Consider the following 25,481-nt stretch of genomic DNA (forward strand, 5'->3'; position numbering starts at 1 on the left):
AAGAAGAAGATATAACAATTATCAATGTTTATGCACCCAACATAGGAGCACCTCAATACATAAGGCAAATGCTAACAACTATGAAAGGAGGAATCGACAGTAACACAATAATAGTAGGGGACTTTAACACCCCACTTACACCAAAGGACAGATCATCCAAGCAGAAAATAAATAAGGAAACACAAGCTTTAAATGATACAATAGACCAGATAGATTTAATTGATATTTATCGAACATTCCACCCAAAAGTGCAGAGTACACTTTCTTCTCAAGTGCTCATGAAACATTCTCCAGGATAGATCACATCTTGGGACACAAATCAAGCCTTGGAAAATTTAAGAAGACTGAAATCGTATCAAGCATCTTTTCTGACCACAGCACTATGAGATTGGAAATCAATTACAGGAAAGAAACTGTAAAAAACACAAATACATGGAGGCTAAACAGTGCGCTACTAAATAACCAAGAGATCACTGAAGAAATCAAAGAAGAAATTAAAAAATACATAGAAACAAATGACAACGAAAACACGACGACCCAAAACCTATGGGATGCAGCAGAAGCAGTTCTAAGAGGGAAGAATCAATCTCACCTCAAGAAACAAGAAAAATCTCAAGTAAACAATCTAACCCTACCCTTAAAACAACTAGAGAAAGAAGAACAAAGAAAACCCGAAGTCAGTAGAAGGAAAGGAATCATAAAGATCAGAGCAGAAATAAATGAAATAGAAACGAAGAAAACAATAGCAAAGAGTAATAAAAGTAAAAGCTGGTTCTTTGAGAATATAAACAAAATTGATAAACCCTTAGCCAGACTCATCAAGAAAAAAAGGGAGAGGACGCAAAGCAATAATATTAGAAATGAAAAAAGAGAAATCACAACTGACACTGCAGAAATAAAGGATTATAAGAGACTACTCCAAACAACTGTATGCCAATAAAATGGACAACCATGAAGAAATGGACAAATTCTTGGAAAGGTACAATTTTCCAAGACTGAACCAGGAAGAATTAGAAAATATAAACAGACCTATCACAAGTAATGAAATTGAAACCGTAATTTAAAATATTCCAACAAACAAAAATCCAGGACCAGTTGACTTCACAGGTGAATTCTATCAAAAATTTAGAGAAGCGCTAACACCGATCCTTCTCAAACTCCTCCAAAAAATTGCAGAGGGAGAAACACTCCCAAATTCATTCTACGAAGCCACAATCACCCTGATACCAAAACCAGACAAAGATACCACAAAAAAAGAAAATTATAGACCAATACCACTGATGAACAGATGCAAAAATCCTGAACAAAATACTAGCAAACTATCCAACAACATATTAAAAGGATCTTACACCATGATCAAGTGGGATTTATCCCAGGGATGCAAGGATTCTTTAATATATGCAAATCAATCAATGTGATACACCACATTAACAAATTAAGGAATAAAAACCATATGATCATCTCAATAGATGCAGAAAAAGCTTTTGACAAAATTCAACACCCATTTATGATAAAAATTCTCCAGAAAATGGGCATAGAGGGAACCTACCTCAACATAATAAAGGCCATATATGAGAAACCCACAGCAAGCATCATACTCAATGGTGAAAAACTGAAAGCATGTCCACTAAGATCAGGAACAAGACAAGGATGACCACTCTTGCCACTCTTATTCAGCATAGTTTTGGAAGTCCTAGACACAGCAATCAGAGAAGAAAAAAATAAAAGGAATACAAATTGGAAAAGAAGAAGTAAAACTGTCACTCTTTGCTGATGATATGATACTATACATAGAAAATCCTAAAGATGCCACCAGAAAACTACTAAAACTAATCAATGAATTTGGTAAAGTTACAGGATACAAAATTAATGCATGGAAATCTCTGGCTTTCCTATACACCGACAACAAAAAATCAGAAAGAAAAATTAAGGAAACACTCCCATTTACCATTGCAACGAAAAGAATAAAGTACCTAGGAATAAACCTGCCTAAGGTGGAGAAACACTTGTACTCAGAAAACTATAAAACTCCGATGAAAGAAATCAAAGGTGACATAAACAGTTGGAGAAATATACCATGTTCTTGGATTGGAAGAATCAATATTGTGAAAATGACTGTACTGCCCAAAGCAATCTACAGATTCAGTGCAGTCCCTGTCAAACTACCAATGGCATTCTTCACAGAATTAGAACAAAAATATCTTACAATTTGTATAGAAACACAAAAGACCCCGAATAGCCAAGGCAATCTTGGGAAAGAAAAACGGATTTGGAGGAATCAAGCTCCCTGATTTCAAACTGTACCACAACACTACAGTAATCAAGACAGTGTGGTACTGGCACAAAAACAGAAATATAGATCAATGGTACAGGATAGAATGCCCAGAGATAAACCCACACACATATGGGCACCTAATTTACAACAAAGGAGGCAAGAACTTACAATGGAGAAAAGACAGCCTCTTCAATAAGTGGTGCTGGGAAAACTGGACAGCTACATGTAAAAGAATGAAATTAGAACACTACCTGACACCATACACAAAAATAAACTCCAAATGGATTAAAGACTTAAATGTAAGACCAGACAGTGTAAAACTCTTAGAGGAAGACATAGGAAAAACACTCTTTGACATAAACCACAGCAAGATCTTTTTTGACCCACCTCCTAGAGTAATGGAAATAAAAACAAAAATAAACAAATGGCACTTAATTAAACTTAAAAGCTTTTGCACAGCAAAGGAAACCATAACCAAACAAAAAGATGACCCTCAAAATGGGAGAAAATATTTGCAAATGAAACAACAGACAAAGGATTAATCTCCAAAATATACAAACAGCTCATGGAGCTCAATATCAAAAAAACAAACAATCCAGTTGAAAAATGGATGGAAGATCTAAATAGACATTTAACCAAGGAAGACATACAGATGGCCAAGAGGCACATGAAAAGATGCTCAACATCACTAATTATTAGAGAAATGCAAATCAAAACTACAATGAGGTATCACCTCATGCCACTCAGAATGACCATTATCAAAAAATCTAGAAACAATAAATGCTGGAAAGGGTGTGGTGAAAAGGGAACCCTCCTGCGCTGTTGGTAGGAATGTGAATTGATACAACCACTATGGAAAACAGTATGGAGGTTCCTTAAAACACTAAAAATAGAACTACCATATGACCCAGCAATCCCCCTAGTTGGGCATATACCCTGAGAAAACCATAATTTAAAAAGAGACATGTACCACAATGTTCATGGCAGCACTATTTACAATAGCCAGGACATGGAACCAACTGAAATGTCTATTGACAGATGAATGGATAAAGAAGATGTGGCACATATATACAATGGAATATTACTCAGCCATAAAAAGAAATGAAATTGAGTTATTTGTAGTGAGGTGGATGGACCTAGAGTCTCTTGCACAGAGTGAAGTAAGTCAGTAAGTGAAAAACAAATACCGTACGCTAACACATATATATGGAATCTAAAAAAGAAAAAAGTACTGATGAACCTAGTTGCAGGGCAGGAATAAAGAGGTAGACATAGAGAATGGACTTGAGGACATGGGGTGAGAGGGTGAAGCTGCGATGAAGTGAGAGTAGTATCGATATATGTACACTACCAAATGTAAAATAGTTGGCTGGTGGGAAGCAGCAGCACAGCACAGGGAGATCGGCTCAGTGCTTTGTGATGACCTAGAGGGGTGGGATAGGGAGGATGGGAGGGAGGCTCAAGAGGCGGGGGATATGGGGACATGTGTATGCATATGGCTGATTCACTTTGTTGTGCAACAGAAACTAACACAGTATTGTGAAGCAGTTATACTCCAGTAAAGATCTATTAGAAATATATATATATGAAAAAAAAAAGGGGGATAATCATATCATACTTTTCCCTAAAGTGTTTGTACCATTATATACTCCTGCTAACAGTGTGTGAGAGTTCTAGTTGCTCCATATTTTTGCCAACATTTAGTTATGTAGTTCTTTTTAATTTTGGACATTATGGTGGATGTATAATAGTATGTTATTATGCTTTTAACCTACATTTCCCTGCCAACTCTTTTTTTTTTTCTTTTAAGATTTATTTATTTATTTATTTTTGGCTGTGTCAGGTCTTAGTTGCAGCACGTGGGATCTTTTTTGTTGAGGCATGTGGATCTTTTGTTGCGGCGCGTGGGCTCTTTGTTGTGATGTGTGGGCTTCTCTCTAGTTGTGACATGCGGGTTTTTTTTTTTTTCCTCTTCTTTAGTTGTGGTGTGCAGGTCCAGGGCGGGTGGGCTCTGTAGTTGTGGTGTGCGGGTTCCAGAACGCATGGGCTCTGTAATTTGTGGCATGCAGGCTCTCTAGTTGAGGCATGCAAGCTCAGTAGTTGTACCACACAGGCTTAGTTGCCCCGTGGCATATGGCATGTTAGTTCCCTGACCAGGGATCGAACCCACATCCACTACATTGCAAGGCAGATTATTTACCACTGGACCATCAGGGAAGTCCCTCCCTGCCAACTCTTGATGTCAAACACTTTTTCATGAGCTTATTGACCGTATATTCTTTTTCTGAAATGTCTGTTCAAATCTTTTGCCTAGTTTTAAATCAGGTTGTTTGTCTTTTTATTATTGAGCTTTAAGAGTTCTTTATACATCTCAGAAACTAGTCTTTTGTTATATATATAATTTTATTTTATATTTACATATATTTTAATGTATTGTAAAATATACATACAGCTGACCCTTGAACAACGTGAGTTTAAACTGCATGGGCCTACTTAAGCATGGATTTTTTTTTTTTTCTAATAAATACAGTACTACATGATCCATGGTTGGTTGAATCTGTGGATTTCAAACCTTAGATACAGAGGACTAACTATGGGACTTGAGCATCGTTGCATTTTGGTGTCCACAGTGGGTCCTGGAACCAATCCCCCACAGATACCAAGGGATGACTGTTCACAGATTTTCAACTGCAGAGGAGTGGGTGCCCCAACCCCTGCAGTGTTCAAGGATTGACTATACTTAATATTTTCTCCCAGCTTGTTACTGGCCTATTCATTTTTTAAAAAATGTGCTCACCTTACTTTCTTTTAAAAAATAAAAAGTTTAAAAAAAAAAAATTTTAGGACTTCCCTGGTGGTGCAGTGGTTAAGAATCCGCCTGCCAATGCAGGGGACACGGGTTGGAGCCCTGGTCTGGGAAGATCCCACATGCTGTGGAGCAACTAAGCCCGTGCGCCACAACTACTGAAGCCTGTGTGCCTAGAGCCTGTGCTCCTCAACAAGAGAAGCCACCATAACAAGGAGCCCACACACTGCAACCAAGAGTAGCCCCCGCTCGTCGCAACTAGAGAAAGCCCGCGTGCAGCAACAAACACCCAATGCAGCCAAAAATAAATAAATAAAATAAATAAATTTATTTAAAAAATAGTTTTAGATCTACAGAAGAATTGAACAGATAATACAGAGAGTTTCCATATACCCCTCCCTCCTCTGTATACAGTTTCTCTCATTATTAACATCTTGTGTTAATGTAGTATATTTGTTATAATTAATGAACCAATATATCAATATTATTGACTAAAGTTCATAGTTTACATTAAGGTTTAGTCTTTTGTTATACAGTTCTATGGGTTTTGACAAATGCATATATTTCAACCATAGAAAGGAAGGAATGAAGTACTGATACATGATTTACCATGGATGAATCTTGAAAACATTATGCTAAGTGAAAGAGGCTAGTCACAAAAGATCACATATTGTATGACTCAATTTATATGAAATGTCCAGAAGAGGCAAATCTAGACAGAAAGTAGATTAGTAGTTGCCAGGAAATGAGAGAAAGAGGAATGGAGAGTGACTGCTAACAGGTACCATTAAGAGGTGTTTGAGGATGATGAAAATACTCCAGAATTAGATAGGTTGAGGGTTTCACAACTTTGTGAATGTACTAAACACGTTATCATACACTTTTTTTAAAAAATAAATTTATTTATTTATTTTTGGCTGTGTTGGGTCTTCATTTCTGTGTGAGGGCTTTCTCCAGTTGCGGCGAGCGGGGGCCACTCTTCATCGCGGTGTGCGGGCCTCTCACTGTCGCGGCCTCTCTTGTTGCTGAGCACAGGCTCCAGACGCGCAGGCTCAGTAGTTGTGGCTCACGGGCTTAGTTGCTCCGTGGCATGTGGGATCTTCCCAGACCAGGGCTTGAACCCGTGTCCCCTGCATTGGCAGGCAGATTCCCAACCACTGTGCCACCAGGGAAGCCCTATCATACACTTTTAAAGGGTGAATTTTATGGCATGTAAATTATATCTCACTAAAAATTACGAAGTGTTCGTCAGTAGTCATCTCATCATTGTGATTCCTCATTTACATTGCCCATATTACTTTGCGTATCAAATTTCACATAAGAAAAAATTTAAACACCTTCTTTATATAAGTGTAATCTACCTTCCTATAACTTCTACCTGCTAATCCTAATTTTGTACTCTGAAAATCCTCAAAAGAAGTCCATTCTTTCTTTCACCTTATAGCTCTTTAAATATTTGAAAACAGCCATTTTGTCTTTCCTCTTATGCATTCTGTTACTTAGGCTAAATATCCCCAGTTCTTTCAAGTTTTCTTAGTGAAATATACTACACATGGAAAGCACACTAATTTGTCCATGTTGATTTCAAAATATGGTATCAGTCGGTATCACAACATTACAGTATCATACAGAATAGTTCACGGTCCTAAAAACCCTTGTGCATCACCTATTTATCCCTCCTCCCTTCCCATCCCCCCTCACCCTGAACCTTCAGTAACCACCGATCTTTTTACTGTCTCTATCCTTTTTCTCTTTTCTAGACCATCATACAGTTGAGGTAATATGTTATGTGGTCTTTCCAGACTGGTTTCTTTACTCTCACTTGAATTTTAATCTGATGAAAAATTTCCTGACCATTATTTTGTGGAATTCATTAAATTCTGGGCACCATATCATTGCTTTGGAACAATTTGACTATGATGTGTCTTGGTGTAGTTTTCTTCATGTTTCTTATGCTTGGTATTCATTGAGCTTTTTGGATCTGTGAATTTATATTTTTAATGAAATATGGAAATTTTTTGGCTCATTTTTCTTCAAGTATTTTTTCTGCCCTCCCCCTCTTCAGGGGAGTCTATTTATATATATCTTAGGCCACTAATAATGAAATTATCCCACAGGTCACTGATGTTGTGAAGTCTTTAAATTATTTTTTTCTCTTTTTCTGTTCATTTTGGATAGCTTCTATTGCTGTATCTTCAAGTTCACTAATCTTTTCTTCTGCAGTATCTAATCTGCTTTTAATCCCACCCAGTGATATTTTCATCTGAGATGCTGTAGTTTTCATTTCTAGAAGCTCAATTAGGGTCTTTTAAAAAATACTATCCATGTCTCCTTAACTTTTTGAACATATGGAATATAGTTATGATAACTTTTAATGTTCTTGTCTGTTAATTCTAACATTTATGCCATTTCTGGGTCAGTTTTGATTGATTGATTTTTCACCTCATGGTTGTGTTTTCCTACTTCTTTGCATGCTTGGTAATTTTGATTGAATGGCAGACATTGTGAATTTTACGTTTGGATGCTATGTATTTTTGTACTCTTAAAAATATTCTTGGGCTTCCCTGGTGGCGCAGTGGTTGGGAGTCTGCCTGCCAATGCAGGGGACACGGGTTTGAGCCCTGGTCTGGGAGGATCCCACATGCCGCGAAGCAACTGGGCCCGTGAGCCACAATTACTGAGCCTGCGCTTCTGGAGCCTGTGCTCCGCAACAAGAGAGGCCGCGATAATGAGAGGCCCGCGCACAGTGATGAAGAGTGGCCCCCACTTGCCACAACTAGAGAAAGCCCTCGCACAGAAACGAAGACCCAACACAGCCAGAAATAAATAAATAAATAAATAAATAAATAAGTAAATAAATATTCTTGAGCTTTATTCTGGGACACAGCTGTTACTTGAAAACAGTTTGACCTTTTGGGACCTTTAGGCAGGACCAGAACAGTGCTCAATTTAGGGCTAATTATTCCTGAATACTGAGACTAGACTTTTCTTTGTATTTTATCCTCTTCCCCATGAATCATGAATTTTTCCAGTTTGGCTAGGTGGAACAGGCATGATTTTGAGCCATGTGTGAGTGCCAGGCACTCTTACCTTTGATCCTTTCAGATGGTTCTTTCCCTGGTCTCAGATAGTTTCTTTACATTTATGCCCTGATCATTTCTTAGCTGAATACTTGAGGGGGACCCTCTGTAGACCTCCAGAGGTCTCTCTGTGCAGCTCTTTTCTCCCTGGTAGCTTGTCCTCTGAACTCTAGCCACTTTCATCTCTCTAGAGTCTTAGCTCTGTCTCCTTAAATTAGGGAGTCCAGTGGGGTACTCATGGGTTCCATCTCCTTATTGCATGGCCTGAAAACTCTCTCAGGCCAGCAATCACTTTCTTTCATTGCTTGATACCCAGTGTCTCAAAAATTGTTTCACATACTGTGTCTTTTTTTGTTGTTGTCGTTGTTATTTTAGGAAGGAGAATGTATTTGGTTCCTCTGGATTTCTTTTTTTATTTCTTGTACCTATATCTGTACCATGATCCTATGTATAAATTAATGTCCTTCATAAGTTTTGGAGAAGTATCAGTGATGATCTCTTTGATGAATTCTTATTCTCTCTGTTTTCTCTTTCTGGAACTCTGATTAGACATATTATATCTTCTCATTCTATGCTCTTTGTCTCTTTATCTCTATTTCATAATTTCCACCTCCTTGTCTCTGTGCTGCATTCTGGGTATTTTTTCCAGGACATTAATACCCTCTTTAGCTACGTCTATTCTGCTGTAACTCATCTATTGAGTTTTACAGTTTGATAATTACATTTTTCCCCTGAGAGTTCTGTTGGTTTGTGTCCATATCTGTCTCATTATATTTGATAAGTTTTTTGTTGCTTATTCATGTTTAAATTCCATCTTTTATTTCTCAGACATTTCATGCATAGTTTTGTATTCTAAATCTGATAATTCTAATATATGAAGACCATTGGTATCTAAATCTACTGTGTGTTGTTTCTTCTGCATCTCATTCATGATGGTTTATTTACATGAGTATTTTCCAGTCTTTGCTTGTGTGACTAATATTTGGCTAATCTTAATCATGAAATCCTCAGGGCATAAATCATGGATGCTTCCTGAAGAGATGATTTGTATTTTTTCTTTTCTGGAATCTTGGCTTCATCCAATAGTCCTACTCCCAGGTTGCCCACTTTGAAGAAAGCCCAAGGCTTAGTCTCTGGGACCCAGTGTTGGTATTTTTACTGGGCCACCTCTGACCTTGGGTTTTCCTAGTGAATACTGGTTACCACCTCCCACTCCATTGTTAGCTTACCGTATTTAGTTTGTTGTTGTTTTTTCATCCCTAGAGACTTCTGTTTCTTTCTGTGAGCCCAGTAATGCTTCAAGAAGTTGCTTTATCATGGATATAGTTGTGTTGTAATGGGAAGGCCCTTCAGAATATTTTGTCCCTATATTGCCATGAGGGAAAGTCCTAAAGAAGGTGTTTTAAAAATTGATATGTCCCAATGTATGAGCTGCACTTTGAGCTGATAAACTCCCTGTCACTTTAAGTGTTTACGCAAAGACTGGATAATTCTTTTTGTCAGTGGGTGAGAGATCAAGCTAAATGATTATTTCAACTCAAAGATATTAAAATTCTAGGGTCTCAGGCTTAGAATACAATACCTAGATCACTTTTAAAATAAATGAAGACTGCTCAGTTACGGTATTTATAATTTATCATCTGTGATCATTTCCAAATATTTTGTTTGGTTTTATTCAGAAGCAAGAGAAATTGCTTTTTAGTACTTAAAGACTTCTTTGTCTTTGTTTATTTTTAAACAGTTGGTGTCTTTTTACATTTTGGTCAGTTTGAGAAAGTGGTTTTATTCATGAATTCAACTATTTACAAAAAAAACTATTTAGAAAAATTCTAATATATTCAAGGCACTCTGTTAGATGTTGTAAATGTGTAAATGTGTAAGACATAGTTTTTATCCTGATAGAGTTTATAATTTAGAAGAAGAAATTAAAAAGTCCTTATTTTGTTTTACATCTCAGACATTATATTCCAAATAATTATGACTCTGATTAAAATTCTCCACAGTTCATTCACTTGGAATGCTCATTCATTCATGAGCATGGCAGGAATTCACAACCTAGATCCTTTTCTTTTTCTGTCTTTTTCTCCCCACATATCTTTTGTGAGTATCTGTTCACTATTTCTTTCCCTAACATTACTTTCTCTCTCACATATTTTCTGGCTCGTTTTTCCTTTTCTTCTGCATGATGTCTTGTTTTCCTTCTTTCTCATACAGAGAGCGGTATGTACAAATGCTTGACCAAATTGCCTGGCATATGACTGACTTCTACAAAGACATGGTAACTCAGCGAGTGATGGACCAGCGCATTTTAGAAGAACTGTACAATTTTAAGAATGTTATTGAGGAACTGACCAGGTAAAAACTGTGCTTATCAAAGCCCTGTCTCTAAAGAGAGTAAAAAATATTCAGAGAAAGTAGAATGATTAAAGGTGAGGACTCTCTGATTCTCTTTTCGTGTTTTGCAAGAGAACAGAAAGACCTGGATATAACTGTAGAAACGGGTTACACAGGTTAACACAAAACTAGGGCTCTGTTGTATGTTTGATAGGGAAAAGACTCTTGTTCTTCCTTCCAAAATAGAGATGCTTATCTTAGTTTGGTTTACAGAGCAGTGCCGTGATTATGGATGTTAAGGTTCAAATCCCAAAGAGAATAAACATTATATATAATAGCAATCACATTTAGTGATCAACCAACCTTGTGGCAAAATGATTAGTGGCAAGAATGAAGAGGATAGGATAGGCATGTCAGAGGGTAGGATAGAGCAGCCTTAAGGCCTTGCCTGCCAGCATCTGCCTTCACTCCATTCTAAAGAATCCTCCCCATCTTCTTTCTGCCTTTTCTAGCCAGTCTGATACCATTTCCAAACCTGGTAAGAGTCCACCTGAATGAACACTAGATTTCTTGATTTGGTTTATAAAGTAGAAAAACTAGGAAGAGATGTACACATGATAACTGAGAAGATTCCTGAGTATATATCTGATTTCCTAGGTAGAAACATTTTCAAAATCTTCAACTATGAATACAAAATTTCCTTGCTTTATTTCAGGGAGCTGTGTTTGGTTCGGGCACATGATATGAAATTAACAAAGGAAGCAGAGAAGGCCCACAGAGCTTTGGCACAAGCTCTTTTAGACGCTGAAAAGAATGCCAGGTGAGTTACCGAATGTTAGCCATTATGTCATACTTGCTTCACACCTTATTTCAAGAAATAAAATTTTTTAGAAGCATTTGAAGTTTTTTGAATTACAACAGTGCTTGAAGGAGTTAATATATGTTGAAGTTCATTGTATATATTAACTCTTCCACACACTGTTGTAATACACATCTTGTGTCTTCCTTGTGTGAGAATTTTCCAGGGGGTTAAACCTAGAAGTGGAATTACTGGGTCATAGGATATGCATAGCCTTGTCTTGCTGGATGTTACCAGATACTCCACAAAGTAGTTGTACCAGTATATCCTCTAATCAGTGTATGAGATTTCCCTTTTGCTCATATCTTTTATCAGTCTGATAGATATGAAATGTACCTGGTTTTTGTTTGCATTTTCCTGGTTAGTAGTGTGAGTCTAGTTCTTTTTTAGATTTTAGTGACTCTACTGTGGTCCTAATGTTTTTATTCTATTTCAGGGGTTAGCAGACTTTTTCTGTAAAGGGCCAGATGGTGAGCTATGGTTTCTGATGCAACTACTCAATCAACTCTTCCTTTGTAATGTGTGCCACTGTAGTGCAAAAGCAGCCAAAGACAATACCAGAACATGATTGTGTTCCAATAAAATTTATTTATTGACACTGAAATCTGAATTTATAATATTTCCATGTGTTACAGAATATTATTCTCCTATTGTTTTTTAACCATTAAAAAATATAAAAAGTATATCAAATATATAAAAAATTAAAAAAAGTAAAATTCTTAGCTCATGTGCTATATAAAAACAAGTGGTGGGCCAGGTTTGACCCACAGGCTGTAGTTTGCTAACCTCTATTCTATTTCATTTTCATATTCTATTTCATTTTCTGTTAGAGTTCTGATTACTAGGAAGCTCTTGGGTATGTATCAAAAGATATATTTGATTGCATTTTAATTTTTTATTTAGTTGATTTAAAATATTATTATATTATCATAGAAGCAGTACATGTGCCTTATAAGAAAATTAGAAAACACAGACAAGCGAAAATAAATTTTTAAAAATCACAATTTCAGGACTTCCCTGGTGGTCCAGTGGTTAAGACTCCGCTCTACCAGTGCAGGGGACCTGAGTTCAATCCCCGGTCAGGGAACTAGATCCTGAATGCTGCAACTAAAGATCCCGAATGCCTCAACAAAGATCCCACACGCGACAATGAAGATCCTGTGTGCTGCAACTGAGACCCGATGCAGCTAAAAAGAAAATAAAATTTAAAAATAAAAAATAAATAAATCTTTAAAAAATAAATAAATTAGAATTTTCTTTTGTGCTAATGTCGATTATCAGAACAAAACATCTTCTAAAATCAGAGAGAAGGGGAAGAAAAAACAGAAAAAAAATCTCATTTTCTTTAAACATTGATGGTTCTGAAGTATGATGGTTCATTTTTTGTGTGTGTGATTAGATATTGTAGGTAATATTTTTTTCTTATAATGACTAATTATTTTGTTGAAAATTTGGAAACTACAGAAACATAAATAAGAAAATTAAAAACATTCACAATTCTCTTACAGTTAACTACTAATATTTCAATATATTTTTCTTTTTTCTATATATTTTTTATAAAAATGATATAAACTGAATATGTACTATTATCATTTGGGTTTTCTTGTTTTATGTTGTACACAAAAATTTTTCCTATGTACCAGAGTATTAAGAACATGATCTTTATTTTTTATTTTTTAAATTATTAATTAATTAATTATTTTTGGCTGTGTTGGGTCTTCGTTGCTATGCATGGGCTTTCTCTAGTTGCGGTGAGCCGGGGCTACTCTTCGTTGAGGTGCGCAGGCTTCTCATTGTGGTGGCTTTTCTTGTTGCAGAGCACGGCTCTAGGAGTGTGGGCTTCAGTAGTTGTGGCACGTGGGCTCTAGATTGTAGGCTCAGTAGTTGTGGCTCATGGGCTTAGTTGCTCTGTGGCATGTGGGATCTTCCCGGACCAGGGCTTGAACCCATGTCCCCTGCATTGGCAGGCAGATTCTTAACCACTGCACCACCAGGGAAGTCCTAAGAACATGATCTTTAATTAGCTACAGAGTATTTTAATCATAGAGCTGCATTATATATTTTATTTGGCCAGTCCCTTGTTGTTGGACATTCAGATTGTTTCTGAATTTTTTCTTTGGCTGTTATAAATAAGGGTGATTCATATATACACTACCAAATGTAAAATGGGTGGCTTTTGGGAGCTGCTGCGTAGCACGGGGAGATCAGCTTGATGCTTTGTGACAACCTAGAGGGGTGGGATAGGGAGGGTGGGAGGGAGGCTCAAGAGGGAGGGGATATGGGGATATATGTATACATATAGCTGATTTACTTTGTTGTACAGCAGAAACTAACACAACATTGTAAAGCAATTATACTCCAATAAAGATATTTTTAAAAAAAGATAAATAAGGGTCATTAATTCCCTTTTTAAAATTGAGGTCTTTTAGATAGTAAAGTGCATAACTCTTAAGGTTATTGCTTGTTGAATTTTTATATATATATTCATCTGTGTGCCACCTACAGTGATTAATTTTTTCTCAGTTTGAACACGTGGAAGCCTCCAAATAGAAGGAGGCTTTAGGAACTGATGTTGGCGGTTAATGGCTTTCAACAAAATTAGAAGAATTTTGTGTCACTGGCCTTTTATTCTTACAGAAAAGTTAATATTCCTTAGGAGGAAGTGTTTCAAAAGGTTTGTGAAAGGCTGCCAATCACTTTACAACTTCTGTGTTTGTATTTAATCTCAGAAGCACTCTTAATTCTAAAAGAAGCTTCAGTGTAAGTTAGAAGGAAAAGGTATGTTCTGGTAAACAAGAAGAAAAAAGATTTAAGAAAAATGTACTTAATTATACTTAAGCTTTTGGTTGATTGGTAGAGAATTTCTTTAAATCTTATACTAATTATATATAATTTTAAAATGTAGCTCACAGTTATTGGGCTTTGTGCCTTTGTATCTTCTTAATAAAGAATCCTAAATTCTGTGAGAAAAAAATAAATGAAAACAACTATATTACTACTACTTGTATTCAGAATTTTTCATTAGCTATAGTGTTGTTATACCACTGGAGTACCATGGTGTGAAAATTCTAGTGAATAAAGAAGAATGTGATGAAAAGTGTTTAGAGCAGGGAAGAATATGTTGAATTTTTTACTTTAGGACCTTTGTAAGATTTATTCATGAAATGTGAGTATTTTTTCTTCTATTTCACTGTATATTAGAGTTACTAATATATCCAGAAGTTATACCATAATTACCTTGTGATGAGTTTTAGAGGAACAAATTGCCTACTTTAGAACAAAGTTATTTTTTAAAATATGTATTTATATTGCTGTTTTTAAATTTTTCTTTTAGAATTGTAGAAGAATATCATGACTTATATACATTACAAAGAGGAAGGATGGAGAGTGATATTAAACAGTTAATGGCAGAAAGAGATATCTGGAACTCAGCCACATATGAATTGTCCGTAAAGGTTGGTTCGTCTGAAATTGTAACTTATTTTTTGGCTAGATAAAGTTTCATTTTACAGTTTTCAATAATCTAGACAAAATTTTTATTTATTTATTTTTATTTTAATTTTTAATTTCTTTTTTACTTTTTTTTTTTTGGCTGCATTGGGTCTTTGTTACTGCATGTGGGCTTTCTCTAGTTGCGGTGAGCGGGGGCTACTCTTTGTTGCAGTGTGCGGGCTTCTCATTTTGGTGGCTTCTCTTGTTGCGGAGCATGGGCTCTAGATGCGCGGGCTTCAGTAGTTGCAGCACGTGGGCTCAGTGTTGCAGCATGTGGGCCCTAGAGTGCATGGGCTTCAGTAGTTGCGGTACACGGGCTCTAGGGTGCGCAGGCTTCAGTAGTTGTGGCCTGCGGGCTTTAGAGCGTAGGCTCAGTAATTGTGGCACATGGACTTAATTGCTCCGCGGCATGTGGGATCTTCCCGGACCTGGGCTTTAACCCATGTCTCCTCCATTGGCAGGCGGATTCTTGACCACTGCACCACCAGGGAAGTCCCCAAAATTTTATTTTATTTTTTAATTTTTATTGAAGTACAGTTGATTTACAATGTTGTGTTTAATTTCTGCTGTACAGCAAAGTGACTCAATTATACATATATATACATTGTTTTTCATATTTTCCATTGTGGTTTATCAGAGGATATTGAATATAGTTCCCTGTGCTATACAGTAGGACCTTGTTGTTTATTTGTCCTATATATAATAGCTAGCATCTGCTAATCCCAAACTCCCAATCATTCCCTCCCCGATCCCCCTTACCTTTGGCAACCACAAGTCTGTTCTCTATATCTGTGAGTCCGTTTTTGTTTTGTAGATATGTTCATTTGTGTCATATTTTAGATTCCATATGTAAGTGATATCATGGTATTTGTCTTTGTTTCTGACTTACTTCACTTAGTATGATAATCTCTAGGTCCATCCATGTTGCTGCAAATGGCATTATTTCATTCTTTTTAATGGCTGAGTAATATTTCATTGTGTGTGTGTGTGTGTATATATATATATCTTTTTAAATTTTTTTAAAAATTTTTTATTTTTTTAATTAATTTTTTATTGGCTTATAGTTGATTTACAATGTTGTATTAGTTTCTGCTGTACAGCAAAGTGAATCAGTTATACATATACATGTATCCACTCTTTTTTAGATTCTGTTCCCATGTAGTTCATTACAGAGTACTGAGTAGAGTTCCCTGCGCTATACAGTAGGTTCTTATTCATTATCTGTTTTATATATAGTAGTGTGTATATGTCAATCCCAATCCCCCAATTTATCCTTCCCAACCCCTCTTTCCCCCTTGGTAACCATGTTGGTTTTCTACATCTTTGACTCTATTTCTGTTTTGTAAATAGGTTCATTTGTACTTTTTTTTTAGGTTCCACATGTAAGAGATATCATATGATATTTGTCTTTCTCTGTCTGACTTACTTCACATGGTCTCTAGGTCCATCTATGTTGCTGCAAATGGCATTAATTTGTTCTTTTTAATGGCTGAGTAATATTCCATTGTGTGTTTGTGTGTACCACATCTTTATCCATTCATCTGCTGATGGACATTTAGGTTGTTTCCATGTAGACAAAATTTTTAAAAATGAAGATGTATATTTAATTGATGAATAATGCAGCTATTCTATTATGGGCCTTGAAAAGGAAAAGTTACATTGTTTTCTTTTGTTTTTTCTCTATTGGATAGCTGGCTATTGTCCAATTAAGGGCTCTTTTTCCACCAGAACCTATGAGTATGAGCCAGAATTCTATTTCTGTTGTTTGTGAACATGTTAAAACTTTCAACTTTAATTACACACTAATAAACTAGGGAAAGTGGTTCTTATTTTTTTACATAATGTAACTGTATTACGATCACTTGATAACTCACTTTGGTTCTATTACCTTGGTACCCAAGATGACAACTGACTTGAAATATAGCAGCCTGTGGACAATTATAGTGATGCTTTAGGAAAGTAGTAATGTCCCACAGTACAGTGTTCTATTTTTCTAAAATGTTTGCTGGTTGGTTGCCTAATTTCACATCTGAGAATTATAATATTAACAATAAATTATGACCCTCAACAGATTCAAATTTTTATCCCATTTTCCTCTTTAATAGTCAGACCTCATCTACGACACAGATGTTCCATTCTGATGCAGAACTTTAAAAGGGACACTGACATGTTGGAGAAAACAATTGTGAAAGTAAATATGTAATGTAAGAAACAAACCTGGAAAAGAAACAGACTCACAGATTCAGAGAACAAACTAGTAGTTACCAGTGGGGAGAGGGAAAGGGGGAGGGGCAAGATAGGGTAGGGGATTGAGGTACGAACTACTATGTATAAAATAAATAAGCTACAAGGATGCATTGTACAGCACAGAGAATATAGCCAATATTTTATAATAACTATAAATGGAATATAACCTTTAAAAATTGTCTGTCACTATGTTTTACACCTGAAACTTATATAATATTGTACATCAACTATACCTCAGTTTAAAAGAAAAAAGAAACAAATCTGGGAGCTAGCATGCTCAGTAGGAGAAAAAAAGATGACAAGTGAGTTCCCTCACTCTAAAAGTATTTAAACAGTAGAGAACTAACTGACCAGTGGTAAGAGATTTCTGTAGAAGAATACCTTGAATTAATGGGGCTTTGTGTTGGATCATCCCTAATAGGAAATAACAGTCAACTCCCTGAAAATAATGTCAACTCCCTGAAAATAAGGACTTTGTTCACCGATATACGCACAGTGTCTTGAACAGTCATTCATTGATTCAGTATATCAGTGGTTCTCAAAGTATGGTCCATGGACCCCCTTGAAGGTCCATAAAACCCTTCATGAGGTGAAAACTAGTGTCATTGTAACACTGAGTTATCATCTGCCTTTTTCATTCTCATTCAGATATGAATGTACAGTGGATTTTTCTTGAAGCTACATGGTATGGGATATTGCAACAGATTGAATTCAAAAACAAATGAAAATCCAGCTCTATTCTATTAAAGCAAACATTAAAGAGATTTGTAAAGATGTGAAACTGCGTGTTCTTTTCACTAATTTTTTTTGTTTTAGAAAATATAGTTATTTTTCAGAAAAACTATGTTAAATATATAATGGGCTTATTAATGTTTAAGTGAATTAGCAAATACATATTTTAAATAATTTCAGTTTTCCAATGCAATAAATAAAAATAGATATAATCCATATAAACAAAAGCTCTTTGGAGTTCTCAATAATTTTTAAGAGTATAAAGGGGTTTTGAGATAAAAATTGAGAACCTCTGCTATATACTATGTTCAATTTGGTTCCAGTTCAGTAGTTTCAGAAAACGAATTTATGATTCAAGTTAGTTCATGATTTAAATAAGAAATTGTGATTGAATTAATGATTCAATGAAAAATTGGTATGTGAAATTGGTTTGGGTTTAAAAAATTACAATGGTTTATTAATGTTTTAGGTTCCTAATTTTAGTACTTTCTAAAAATAGATAATTGAAAGAAATAACGTCATGTTGGCTAAAAGACTTTACCTCAATGAAAAAGGCTGGAATAAATATACTAAGCATTTCATCATACTGCTGTCAACTAAGGTAAAGCTCAGTTCACTTAAGTCATGGGAAAAGCGACTCCAACTGTTGAGGGTTGAGGCTACAAGAAGCCTTTGTTAATTTATAGATGTTTTTAAAATTTAATTAATAAATTAATTTATTTTTGGCTGTGTTGGGTCTTCGTTGCTGCGCATGGGCTTTCTCTAGCTGCGGCCAGCAGGGGCTACTCTTCTTTGCCGTGCGTGGGCGTCTCACTGCGGTGGCTTCTCTTGTTGTGGAGCATGGGCTCTGGAGCACAGGCTCAGTAGTTGTGGCGCACGGGCTTAGTTGCTCTGCGGCATGTGGGATCTTCCCCCCCGAACCCGTGTCCCCTGCATTGACAGGTGGATTCTTAACCACTGCGCCACCAGGGAAGTCCCTAATTTATAGATTAAATTTTAAATATAGTTTTATATTTGTGCTTTATTGGGAGCAAAATGAAAAATCTAAGGAAAAGTGAATAAAGGCCCTTCTTTACATTTGTCTTCTATAATAATTAGAGCAATTTAAGCAATTTGTCTAAGTTAATAACACTGCACATGTTACTTATAGAGTTATAGTGCTTAAACAAAAGTGTAACTGTGTTCATTGAAATAATTGCATTATTGATGCATTCTGTGCAATATTATGGGAAAATTCAGTGAGCACACTAGGTTGAAAAGAAAGGAGGTGGCATTTAGTATGTTTCTAGAGCCAAACCATTTACACTAGTCATTTCGTTTAATTCTTATAACAGTCCTGTAAGATATATATTAGGGTCTTTATTTTATAGATAAGAAAACTTAATCTCAAGTTAAATAATATCCCCCAAGATTATACAGCCAGTCAATGGCTAAGATTTACACTTGGTTCTGTTTGGCTTTGAAATTCCTGTTCTTTCCAATGTACTGCACTGCCTGCCAAATCCTATGAGGAAACTGGGTTCATGTTGCAAAGGAAAAAATCTTGTTCCTAATGCTTTTTTTATTGTGGAAAAATTCACCACCAAAGGGACTGTGTAATAGTGTCACTGATATTTTGAAAGAGGAATATCTTTTCAATTTTTGGATCCATTTTCTACATATGACTCTAGTATTGCAATATTAATAATGGCCTGGTGTATGCTAATAAGTATTTGTTACATGAATAAATGAATCAATGGTTTAATTCCATGCATTTATCTAGGACACTGCAGACCTTGCACTGTTGCAGAAGTTGACGGAGAAATGGAGAAATTTAGTGAATAAATTTAAACAGGAAGTGGAACAAAATGAAGAGTCTACAAGAGAAAAATTGCAAAGTGTTAAGGATGGCCTTGTCAAATGGCAGCAGTTCTTCAGAAATAATACGTGGGTCTCCAAGAATCTTGTTTTTCTGATTATGTGACATCATGTTTGATAACTCAGTCCAATTCTTCCTCTCTTTTTATCTTGTTTCTCTTTTACCTTGTAATTACTCTACCATTGATTTTGGTTAGGTAACCAGCTGCCCTTACATGGGCACAATCCTGCTAGGAGCTTGAATGGTCTTGCAGTTTCTAGTGCTAATCATCTCTGATCATCTTGATCCCTGTACCCAACTGCTGCTGCTTCCACTTAAGTCCAACTCTTTTTCTTTTCTTCTCTTTACTCTCTTTTTAAAATCAAGTCAACTTATGTCATTACTCTTGGCAAACTTGAATATCTGGATCCATCTGCAAATTCTGTAGCATAGTGCATGTGCTGAGAAGTGGAATCAATGACTGGCAGTTATAAGGAGGTTGATTCTGATTGGATATCATATCTTGTAACAATTAGAGAAATTTGACAATGGAAGAAGCTGCCTTCCTTTGTTAATTAACAAAGTAGTTAATTGGAGACTGGATGACTACATCACAGCCAAGGTTAGTGGGAATCCATACTTTGAATGCAGGCTGGACTCAGTGATTTCTAAAGTTTTTTTTTGTTTTTTAAACTTTAAGATGCTTCGTCTGTTGAGGAAACACATTTAGGTACCATTTCCATTTCAAATTGAGAAGAGCGGTTTCAGCTTTTCATATCCTCTAAGACAGCTGTCCCCAGCCTTTTTGGCACCAGGGACCGGTTTCGTGGAAGACAGTTTTTCCACGGACTGCTTGGGAGGGATGATTTCGGGATGATTCAAGAGCATTACATTTATTGTGCACTTTATTTCTATTATTATTACATCCGCTCCAGCTGAGATCATCAGGCATTAGATCCTGGAGGCTGGGATCTAAACCCAAACTGCCTGGATCTAAACCTGCTCTAAGAGGTTTCCCAGTGAGTAGATTTGGAAGTTGTGGAAGCTGAAGCTGGTACATATCCGAGCTGGTTGCTGCTGCCATTGCCGGCTTCTACTGTGTGTTGACGCTCAGCTGGGAGAGGAGCACAGGTGGCAGTGGTTCCCTTCTCCCTTTCTCCTCGGGAACTTCTTTACCAAGAGCTTTCTCCTTGTGAGGCTTCAAAAGATATTAAAGGAAACTCTTAACAGAAGTTGGGGCTCCTGACCTAAATGTTGAGTTTTAATTGTTCTTTAGGCTTCCATTCTATTTATATATTGTTTTGGCTGCTGTGTTCCACAGGAATCATTCTTATCATGACCTAATTTTGGGTGCTGAGGACCCAGAGACCACTCTTTTAATACTGTCATGGCCTCTGACCCTTGTTTACTTGCTTACTCAGGTCTGATTAGGGTCTAAATTTATATTTATATTTGTAAATTTAAAAACAAATGCCTATGAGGGAGAGGCTGAACCTGAAAGGCATTTGGGAAAATCATCAGGGAGAAACATATTATTAATTGTTATACATGTGTGGATTCATGATTTTCTTTGTTTATATCTTGTTATGAGACCATGCTCTTGCTCTTTTTCCTTCTTTCAGTGGAAAAGACATTTTATCCCCTAGTAAAGAAAATAGATTTGAATCAGTTGTTCCAGACTTCAAGCAGTGGCGAAAGGTAAGACTTTCTAGTAAACAGCTTGGTAATCAAAATGCTGTTTGTAAACTTGTCACTCTTCACCTACAACTGAGTCACACCTCATCCTTTAAAAATGCCATACTAGGTTTTACTAGGAAAGCATCAAGACTACAGGGGCTTTTAAAAATACTCTTAAAGATTCTATTTTCAGTTCTATTTTAGATTTTCGAGTCAAAGTTAGGCTGCCAGAAAAAAATTGGGAAAAGATACTTGGGTGGCAGTTAGGGTAGTTCTGATTCTCTCATCTAATTGTCGGACATAAGTAACATCTGTGCCTCTCATGTAGCTGGCTTTTTTCTTTCTTTTTTTAAAATAAATAGATTTATTTATTTATTTTATTTTTGGCTGCTTTGGGTCTTCGTTGCTGCATGCAGGCTTTCTCTAGTTGCGGCAAGCGGGGATTACTCTTCGTTGCGGTGCACGGGCTTCTCATTGCGGTGGCTTCTCTTGTTGTGGAGCACGGGCTCTAGGCACAAGGGCTTAAGTAGTTGTGGCTCGCGGGCTCTAGAGCACAGGCTCAGTAGTTGTGGCGCATGGGCTTAGTTGCTCCGTGGCATGTGGGATCTTCCCGGACCAGGGATGGAACCCGTGACCCCTGCATTGGCAGGCGGATTCCTTGCCACCAGGGAAGTCCCTACCTGGCTTTTTTCTTAAGGACAAATTGGACTTTTAAAATTAATAACATCTTTTTAAAAATTGTGGTAAAATATACATAACATAAAATTTACCATTTTAATCATTTTTAAGTGTACAGTTCAGTGGCATTAAGTACATTCACATTGCTGTGCAACCATCACCACCATTCATGTCCAGAACTTTTTTATCTTCCTGAACTGAAACTCTACCCATTAAACAAACAATAACTCCCCATTTCCTCCTCCTCCCAGCCCCTGGCAACCACCATTCTACTTTCTGTCTTTATAAATTTGGATACTCTAGGCACCTCATATGAATGAAATCATATAGAATTAGTCCTTTTGTGACTGACTTATTCCCTTCAGCATAATATCCATAAGGTTCATCCATGTTACGGCATATACCGGAATTTCCTTCCTTCTTAAGGTCAAATCATATTCCATTGTATGTATATATCACACTTTGTTTATTAATAACATCTTTTTAAAAGGGTTCAAACTTTGAAAATAGGTTTCATTAATCGAATTACTATCATGTTATAGTAGTCTGACAAGGAAAAATATATGATATTGAAATCCTCCAATGTGAACATCAAACTCATGACCTAATGAAATCTCATCCAGATCCCAGGAAACCATTTTCTTTTGTTTTGGAATGATTTGAGCAGAATATTCTAAGAATTGAAGATGTTTGTTGTCATATATACAACATAGCTAGTTTAGTGACTTTTTTTTTTTTTTTTTTTACTGTTTATCTGTTTGACATTGCATAGATAAAATTGAAAAAAATCATGCTTCTTTTTTTAGTAGGAATAATAATAATTCTCATTCATTAACTTGTCAGGCTGAAGGTGCTTTCCACATGTTGCTTTACTTATTCTTCATAGCATCCACATGATGCAGGTTTTATAATCCCCATCTCACAGATGTGGAAATTGAAGGTTAGAAATGTTAAGTAACTTGCCTTAGTTTTCTGTAAATGGTAAATGGCTGAGTCAGAATTTGAGTCCATGTCTCTCCAATTCCAAAATTCTTACCCTTAATTGCTCTGCTACAGTGCTTCCCTATACTGATTACTGATAAGTGTGGGTGATTTGTTTCCATTATCTGAGTCACAAATAATGGCAAGCTTTATATATAGGTTGCACTTTATTTTTTCCACAAATATTTATTGATATGTCAGATATAGCACTTGGACTTGGGGTTAAACAGATAAATGAAAACCTATACATTCTACGAACTTTCCCAGTTTAGTGGGGATCATGTAAACAGAAATATTACATCCTTACCAAAGCAAATAGTAATTAAAAATGTTCAGCTCGGGCTTCCCTGGTGGCGCAGTGGTTGAGAATCTGCCTGCCAATGCAGGGGACACGGGTTCGAGCCCTGGTCTGGGAAGATCCCACATGCCGCGGAGCAACTGGGCCCGTGAGCCACAACTACTGAGCCTGAGCGTCTGGAGCCTCTGCTCCGCAACAAGAGAGGCCGCGATAGTGACAGGCCCGCGCACCGCGATGAAGAGTGGCCCCCACTCGCCGCAACTGGAGAAAGCCCTCACACAGAAACGAAGACCCAACACAGCCAGAAATAAACATAATAAATAAATAATAAAAATTTAAAAAAACAAAAACAAAAAAAAAAAAAAAATGTTCAGCTCTCTGAGACTTAATTGCCTATCACTAATTTTTTTACCTATATAGGATATAATATAATTATTTTCATCCCTGGTAAACTATGGGTTATCTTACAGAGTATCAAAATTAATTAAAATTCACTTTAACTTTGAAAATAAAATATATGTCATATGAAGAAATGATATGACAAATAATAATAAGATATGTAATTCCAAAATATTTAGGAGTCACCTGAGTAGACTTTGATGAAATCAGTGAACAATGTGCTAACTTCCTCATCCCCCTTTCACTCTCTAGATGTTGACTGAAGACAAAGACAAGTTTTCTGGGGATCTTCTAGTGTCAAAATATGCTTCTCTCAAGATTATTAAACATTTACAGGAAAGCTGGGCAGATATTGGGCTTGGGATATTTAGTCGCCATAAAAGTATGGAGGGAAAGATACCACCAGAGCAGAAGCACATGGAGGAAATTGTGAAAAGTACAGGAAGACTCTACAAAGAATTTGAAATAAGAATAAATGGGGATAATGGTATGGAAACAAAAAACAATGATAATGATAATTAGATGGCTTGACAATATAAAGCATTTTAATAGTAATTATTTTCAATACAATTAATATTTAAAAACAAAATAATACATATAGTTTTAAAAATCAAGGAATATAAAGCATGGAGCATCACTTTATTGAGATATAAGTCATATACTGTACAATTCATCTATTTAAAGTATACAATTTGATGATTTTTAGTATATTCACAGACATATGCAACCAGATGGTAAATGGTTTAAAATAAAAGAGGAAGTCAAAATGATGAATGAGAGTGAAATTAACAAATCATTTTGAATACTCCTAAAAGATTAAAGTTTACTGATGAAGGCAGTGGGAATATTTTCATCAAGGACAAGAAAAAGTTTGTTTTTAAATTATTTCTCTTTATATATCTCTGAGATGGGAGCATTTTCATATCTTATTTTGCAAATGAGTTTAGACAAAATTATAGAGAGGGTATTTTGCCATGATCTCACAGTGAATCAGTCAAAAATTAGAATCCGAACTTGATACTTATTCAGACCAAAACGATAAACTTCATGTAAACCTGAACAATAACCTAAAAAATGACTCAAGAACTATAACCGTTCTAGTTTCTGTTATTAACTATCTTATAATCATGAAGAAACTGTTTTTCATCATTGTCTTCTTAACAGGATAACTCAGTGAATTAATACCTTTAACAGAAACTGCAGTTCATGGTTTCTGGGTTTAATGCATTTCATTCTCAGCTGAGAAGAGAAGACAGTGTAAAAACTGTCATCAGCGAAATAGTCCATCAGTCAGAAAAGCGCTGATTACGTAGTTTTTATTCACTAAATATTTATTTAGGAACTACTCTTTGCAAGATTCTCTGCTAGGCAAGCTGTAGGATAATAAGAAAATGAAAAAAGATATGCACCTGCCCATTAGTATTTCATAATTTATTATTGAAATAGTAGACTTACAAATACTTCTAAAAGTTAATGCTTTTCTCACTTTTCCAGGTATCTCTAAAATTCTTCCAGATTTGGTTAGTTCTCTTGAATTCTGTTTTTTCAAGTTGGAAAACCTCCTGGAGTCTCCTGAACTGCTTCTTGAAGAATGGGAGGGACTTAATGAAAAAATTAATGAAATGAAATCTCAGTTGGATGTATCGTTAAACATTATTGGTACTGTTCCGCAGTACATAGATGTGGATTCTGGCTCGTAAGTTCCCATAGGTCTCTGCTGGGTAGAAGGGAATCCCCACTTCTCAACTGCATTTTCTCAGTACTTCGCCTCAGCAATGGGTATTTG

At 36.1% G+C, this 25,481-nt stretch overlaps 1 protein-coding gene across 8 annotated transcripts in view; it reads left to right on the forward strand.

Annotated features, from left to right (window-relative positions):
• Window positions 1–25,481, forward strand: part of AXDND1 (axonemal dynein light chain domain containing 1) — an 82,674-nt gene that overhangs the window by 15,625 nt on the left and 41,568 nt on the right. For 7 of the 8 annotated variants that reach the window (XM_059937363.1, XM_059937358.1, XM_059937375.1 and 4 more), the window contains 8 exons: window positions 10,376–10,516; window positions 11,211–11,315; window positions 14,689–14,809; window positions 18,325–18,426; window positions 19,588–19,751; window positions 21,285–21,360; window positions 23,948–24,182; window positions 25,190–25,391. In XM_059937363.1, coding sequence (XP_059793346.1) covers window positions 10,376–10,516; window positions 11,211–11,315; window positions 14,689–14,809; window positions 18,325–18,426; window positions 19,588–19,751; window positions 21,285–21,360; window positions 23,948–24,182; window positions 25,190–25,391 — 1,146 coding nt within the window. The remainder of the gene's footprint in view (window positions 1–10,375; window positions 10,517–11,210; window positions 11,316–14,688; window positions 14,810–18,324; window positions 18,427–19,587; window positions 19,752–21,284; window positions 21,361–23,947; window positions 24,183–25,189; window positions 25,392–25,481) is intronic. The other variant, XM_059937371.1, reaches the window with a different exon arrangement.

Source organism: Balaenoptera ricei, chromosome 1 (genome assembly GCF_028023285.1).
Source record: "Balaenoptera ricei isolate mBalRic1 chromosome 1, mBalRic1.hap2, whole genome shotgun sequence".
In the NCBI taxonomy this organism is placed as follows: Eukaryota; Metazoa; Chordata; class Mammalia; order Artiodactyla; family Balaenopteridae; genus Balaenoptera; species Balaenoptera ricei.